We start from the raw sequence: 6,000 nt of genomic DNA on the forward strand, positions 1-6,000 counted from the left end.
AAAAACAATAACCTCAGCCTCCTCTCCCTCTCTCTCAGCAATCAGACGTGATCGTCAGCAACAACGTCCAACAAGTCAGATCTGCCGCTCCGGGAGAAGAAGCCTGGAGGATCGAGAGTCAACTGAAAGACGAGATTCAGAGGAGGGAGCAGCTGGAGAAGGATCTAGAGAAAATCCAGACGGACATCTACATGTTGGAGGGCCAGAAGCCGGAGGACACCGTCGTCAAGAAGGAGATCATCAAGAAGGTTCCGGATCCGACTCTGGTCGACGAGGTCCACAATGTCCGTCAGAAACTGTCAGACGAAACCCGGGTCACCCGGGCCATGGACAACGAGCTGGAGGCACTGAGGCTGAAGCTGCGTGGCATCGAAACAGAGATCAAAGAAGGAGCACAGCAGTACACCGTGAAGGAGGTGCTGCGTATCGAGAGGGACCGCGGCCAGGAGGAGGAGGTGAGGAGGCTCAGGGAGGAGCTGGAAGAACTGAGGAGGAGGAAGACCATCAAGGACAACGAGGTGATCCAGATCACCAAGCAGGTGACGCTCCTGGCACAGCAGAAGTCCAAGGAGCAGGAGGTGATCACAGAGGAGGAGGTGATTAAAGTGCAAAACGACCCGCAACTGGAGAACGAGTACCGCATCCTCTTGGACAGGAAGCAGAAGGAGCAGGAGGGCAGGAAGCAACTGGAGGACGAGCTGCGCTTCCTCCAGGACAAGCTCCGCAGGCTGGAGAAGGAGAAGTCCATGGCCGAGGAGAAGATCTCCATCAAGGAGGTGCTGAAGGTGGAGAAGGATATCGCCTTTGAGAGGGAGGTAGAGAATCTCAGGATGCAACATGAGGATGAGAAGGCCAAGCACCGGTCTTCCCAAAGGGAGCGCGCCGACCTCCAGAGGAAGATCTCCAGCCTAGAGGAGGAAAAGTCAAGGGTCATAGTTCAGGAGAAGGTGAGGGAGATCGTCAGGCCTGACCCGAAGGCTGAGGCTGAAGTGGCCAACCTACGCATGGAACTGGTGGAACACCAGAGGAGGTACAGAGACGCCGACCAGCAGCTGAAGTCCCACCAGGACGAGCTGAAAATGCTGAGAAACAGAGGTCCACAGATCGAGATCAAGGAGATCATCAAGGAAGTCATCAAGTACAAGACGGACCCGCAGACCGAGAGGGAGCTGGAGAAACTCCGCAACGAGATTGTGGATAAGACGCACCAGACGGAGAAGTCAGAGATGGAGATCAGACAGCTGAGGGACGAGATTCAGCGGTGGAAGGACACCAAGCCACAGGTGCAAATTAAAGAGGTGGTTAACGAGGTGCTGGAGTACAAAGAAAACCCCAAGACCAAGGAGGAGATTGAGATCCTGAAGAGGAAGCTGGCGGACGAGCAGAAGAAACGTCTGGACCTGGAGAGGGAGCGATCAGCTAATGAGGAGAAGATCCGGCTAAGGAAGATCGACCTGTCCCAGGTCAGGGAGAAGGTTGTCCAGCAGGAGGTGGTTAAGATGGAGGAGGACCCATTACTGAGGTCAGAGTGCAGCACCTTCACACAGAACATTAACAATGAACAGAGGCAGAGGGAGACCCTGAAAGAGGAGCTCTTCCAACTTCAGAAGCAGAAGGCCAACCTGGACGCACAGCTGGAGGAGCTGGAGCGAGAACGCCGAGCTCGGCGCGATGCAGAGCTGGAGATCCAGAGGCTGAGGGTCAGGCTGAACGAGATGGAGCTCAGGGACAAGGAGAACAGGGAGAGGGTCACAGTGAAACAGATGGTGGTTCTCCAGCAGGACCCCCAGCAAGAGAAAGAGCACTCCATCCTCAAGCTGCAGGTGGAGGAGGAGAGACACAAGCGCACCCTGCTGGAGAAGGAGCTGAACGTCCTGCTCCAGCAGCAGGTCACCCTGGAGAGGATGGTGGTGAAGGAGAAGGTGGTGCGCACCGAGACCATCCAGGTAGAGAAAGACCCGGAGGCTGAGCTGGAGATCGAGAAGATGACGAGGACGCTGGAACAGGAGAAGAGGAGGAGGCTCGAGCTGGACCAGGAGCTGGGCAGCCTCAAGTCCCGCCTGTCCGACATGGAGTTCACCAACACCAAGTCGTCCAAGGAGCTGGACTACATCCGCGACGAGAGCAGTCGCCTCCAGCAGGAGAACCAGAGGCTACAGAATGACATCCGCAGGCTGCAGTCCGAGATCCAGATCACCTCCACGGAGACCCGGAGCATCTCCAACTCGGCCCCCATGGAGAGCGGGAAGAACCTAGAGCTGAGGCTGGGCTCACTGCAGAGGGAGCTGGCCGAACTGAGGGCCATCACCAGCCAGAAGGATGATGAGATCGAGAAGCTACAGAAGAGCCTGTCGGCCATCCAGATCAAGAGGGAGCAGAGGGAGAGCCACCTGAGGAGATCCATCGTGGTCATCGACCCCGACTCGGGTAAGGAGATGAGGCCAGAGGAGGCCTACAAACTGGGGCTGATCGACTGGAAGATGTTTGTGAACCTCCAGAGCCAGGAGTGCGACTGGGAGGAGATCAGTGTCAAGGGCCCCAAGGGGGAGTCCTCGGTTCTCCACGACAGGAAGTCTGGGAAGAAGTTCTCCATTGAAGACGCCCTGAGGGCTGGGAACATCACCAACCGCCAGCTGCAGCAGTACCATGACAAGGAGATCACCATCCAGGAGTTCGGAGTCATGGTGTCGGGGAAGACCAAGTGAAAAAGAAACATCTGAACAAAACTACTTTATTTTTTAACCGTCTATGTTTCTGACGACCATGAGTTTGAAATGGGTTTCTTGATTTTGGATTTCACTAGATTTGAATCTTCCAAAATGTTTTAATTCTGACGTACTTGATCTAACATTAAACAATATGTTAGTTTTATGTATACTTCCCCTCTCTCTCTCTCTACATTGCACTGTTATATTTATTTTCAAACACATAATACACTATAAATACACAAACTGGTGTTCTGGTTTTAAGTGAGGGTTGGTATGGCTGTGTTTTATAGCCAGTCAAATGTTGTACAAGGGTTTTCTGTCTGTCCCTGGAATAAGCTTGTTAAACTACTTACACTGGGTACAGGGCTAGAGGTAGTACTTTAAATATATGTTTGTTTTGAACGTGGGGTTGAATTTACATACACAAGGATATGAACGGATATTGGTAATGTCGGTCTGTGGTGTGCTACTGTCAAACGGTCTCTCAGTTGTCCTGTTTTTACACGTCTTACATAAGAAATTAAACTGTCAAACGGTCTCTCAGTTGTCCTGTTTTTACACGTCTTACATAAGAAATAAAAAAGTCAAATGATAAAGGGTCAACTTGTTGTGTTTCTTTAAAACATAGGCCAGTTTAAAACACTATAGATTTACAAAGATATATTGCTTATAGATAAGCAAGACAAGTCATCCTTAGGCATATGTTCCCGTACATGAAGCTCGTATTCATTGAAAGAAATATTACTGTACAGCTTCTCTTGAAAACCACCGTATTCCTGCTCATCTCAAGGACGGATCTGGTCATCGAGCCAATCAGTTACAAACAAATTGCTGAAGATAAGAGGATATGTTTGTAATGGTGAAAGAACAGTCCTCCCGCCAACAAAACCATCTTTAAACTTTATCACAGAAGGCTACAGTAGACTACAATAACATTAGGATACAGTAGGCTGCAATAACATTAGGATACAGTAGGCTGCAATAACATTAGGATACAGTAGGCTACAATAACATTAGGCTACAATAACAGTAGGCTACAATAACATTAGGATACAGTAGGCTGCAATAACATTAGGATACAGTAGGCTACAATAACATTAGGATACAGTAGGCTACAATAACATTAGGATACAGTAGGCTGCAATAACAGGATACAGTAGGCTACAATAACATTAGGCTACAATAACAGTAGGCTACAATAACAGGATACAGTAGGCTGCAATAACATTAGGATACAGTAGGCTGCAATAACAGGATACAGTAGGCTGCAATAACATTAGGATACAGTAGGCTGCAATAACATTAGGATACAGTAGGCTACAATAACATTAGGATACAGTAGGCTGCAATAACATTAGGATACAGTAGGCTGCAATAACATTAGGATACAGTAGGCTACAATAACATTAGGCTACAATAACAGTAGGCTACAATAACATTAGGATACAGTAGGCTGCAATAACATTAGGATACTGTAGGCTGCAATAACATTAGGATACAGTAGGCTGCAATAACATTAGGATACAGTAGGCTGCAATAACACTAGGATACAGTAGGCTGCAATAACATTAGGATACAGTAGGCTGCAATAACATTAGGATACAGTAGGCTACAATAACATTAGGCTACAATAACAGTAGGCTACAATAACATTAGGATACAGTAGGCTGCAATAACATTAGGATACTGTAGGCTGCAATAACATTAGGATACAGTAGGCTGCAATAACACTAGGATACAGTAGGCTGCAATAACATTAGGATACAGTAGGCTGCAATAACATTAGGATACAGTAGGCTACAATAACATTAGGCTACAATAACAGTAGGCTACAATAACATTAGGATACAGTAGGCTGCAATAACATTAGGATACTGTAGGCTGCAATAACATTAGGATACAGTAGGCTGCAATAACATTAGGATACAGTAGGCTGCAATAACACTAGGATACAGTAGGCTACAATAACATTAGGCTACAATAACAGTAGGCTACAATAACATTAGGATACAGTAGGCTGCAATAACATTAGGATACTGTAGGCTGCAATAACATTAGGATACAGTAGGCTGCAATAACACTAGGATACAGTAGGCTGCAATAACATTAGGATACAGTAGGCTGCAATAACATTAGGATACAGTAGGCTACAATAACATTAGGCTACAATAACAGTAGGCTACAATAACATTAGGATACAGTAGGCTGCAATAACATTAGGATACTGTAGGCTGCAATAACATTAGGATACAGTAGGCTGCAATAACATTAGGATACAGTAGGCTGCAATAACATTAGGATACAGTAGGCTACAATAACATTAGGATACAGTAGGCTGCAATAACATTAGGATACAGCAGGCTACAATAACATTAGGCTACAATAACAGTAGGCTACAATAACATTAGGATACAGTAGGCTGCAATAACATTAGGATACAGTAGACTGCAATAACATTAGGATACAGTAGGCTACAATAACATTAGGATACAGTAAGCTACAATAACATTAGGATACAGTCGGCTACAATAACATTAGGATACAGTCGGCTACAATAACATTAGGCTACATGAAGGTCATTGTTACCCATATAAAAACATACTATATTATACTATGGTCTAAATACTGCAGTGTTACTATATTTATATACTATAGTATTCACTGTAGTGTTTTTGCAGGCATTACTGTAGTATTCACTGTAGTGTTTTTGCAGGCATTACTGTAGTATACTGTAGTATTCACTGTAGTGTTTTTGCAGGCATTACTGTAGTATACTGTAGTATTCACTGTCGTGTTTTTGCGGGCATTACTGTAGTCTTAACTCATGTGTTTTTGCAGACATGACTAGTATTTACTGTAGTGTTTTTGCAGACATGACTAGTATTTACTGTAGTGTTTTTGCAGACATGACTAGTATTTACTGTAGTGTTTTTGCAGACATGACTAGTATTTACTGTAGTGTTTTTGCAGACATGACTAGTATTTACTGTAGTGTTTTTGCAGACATGACTAGTATTTACTGTAGTGTTTTTGCAGACAACACTGTAGTATATTGAAGTAACACCTGCCGACTAGGGCTGAAATGGTACAACTACCAGACTACCCCAATTACTGTTTAATGAGGAGAACACCTCAACTAGAACACAAGACTCTACACCAGTTACTGTTTAATGAGGAGAACACCTCAACTAGAACACAAGACTCTACACCAGTTACTGTTTAATGAGAACACCTCAACCAGAACACAAGACTCTATACCAGTTACTGTTTAATGAGGAGAACACCTCAACCA

The 6,000-nt window shown here is 45.6% G+C and overlaps 1 protein-coding gene across 3 annotated transcripts in view; it reads left to right on the plus strand.

Moving 5' to 3' along the window:
* The window catches only part of ppl (periplakin), a 46,138-nt gene extending 42,895 nt beyond the window's left edge, over positions 1–3,243 (plus strand). For all 3 annotated transcript variants that reach the window (XM_090197671.1, XM_090197672.1, XM_090197673.1), the window contains one exon: positions 39–3,243. In XM_090197671.1, the coding sequence (XP_090053797.1) occupies positions 39–2,705 (2,667 nt within the window). In that variant the 3' untranslated portion in view covers positions 2,706–3,243. The remainder of the gene's footprint in view (positions 1–38) is intronic.
* The last annotated feature ends 2,757 nt before the right edge of the window (positions 3,244–6,000 follow it).

The sequence above is a fragment of the Oncorhynchus mykiss genome, chromosome 13 (genome assembly GCF_057628025.1).
Source record: "Oncorhynchus mykiss isolate SJ-2025 chromosome 13, ASM5762802v1, whole genome shotgun sequence".
Taxonomy (NCBI): Eukaryota; Metazoa; Chordata; class Actinopteri; order Salmoniformes; family Salmonidae; genus Oncorhynchus; species Oncorhynchus mykiss.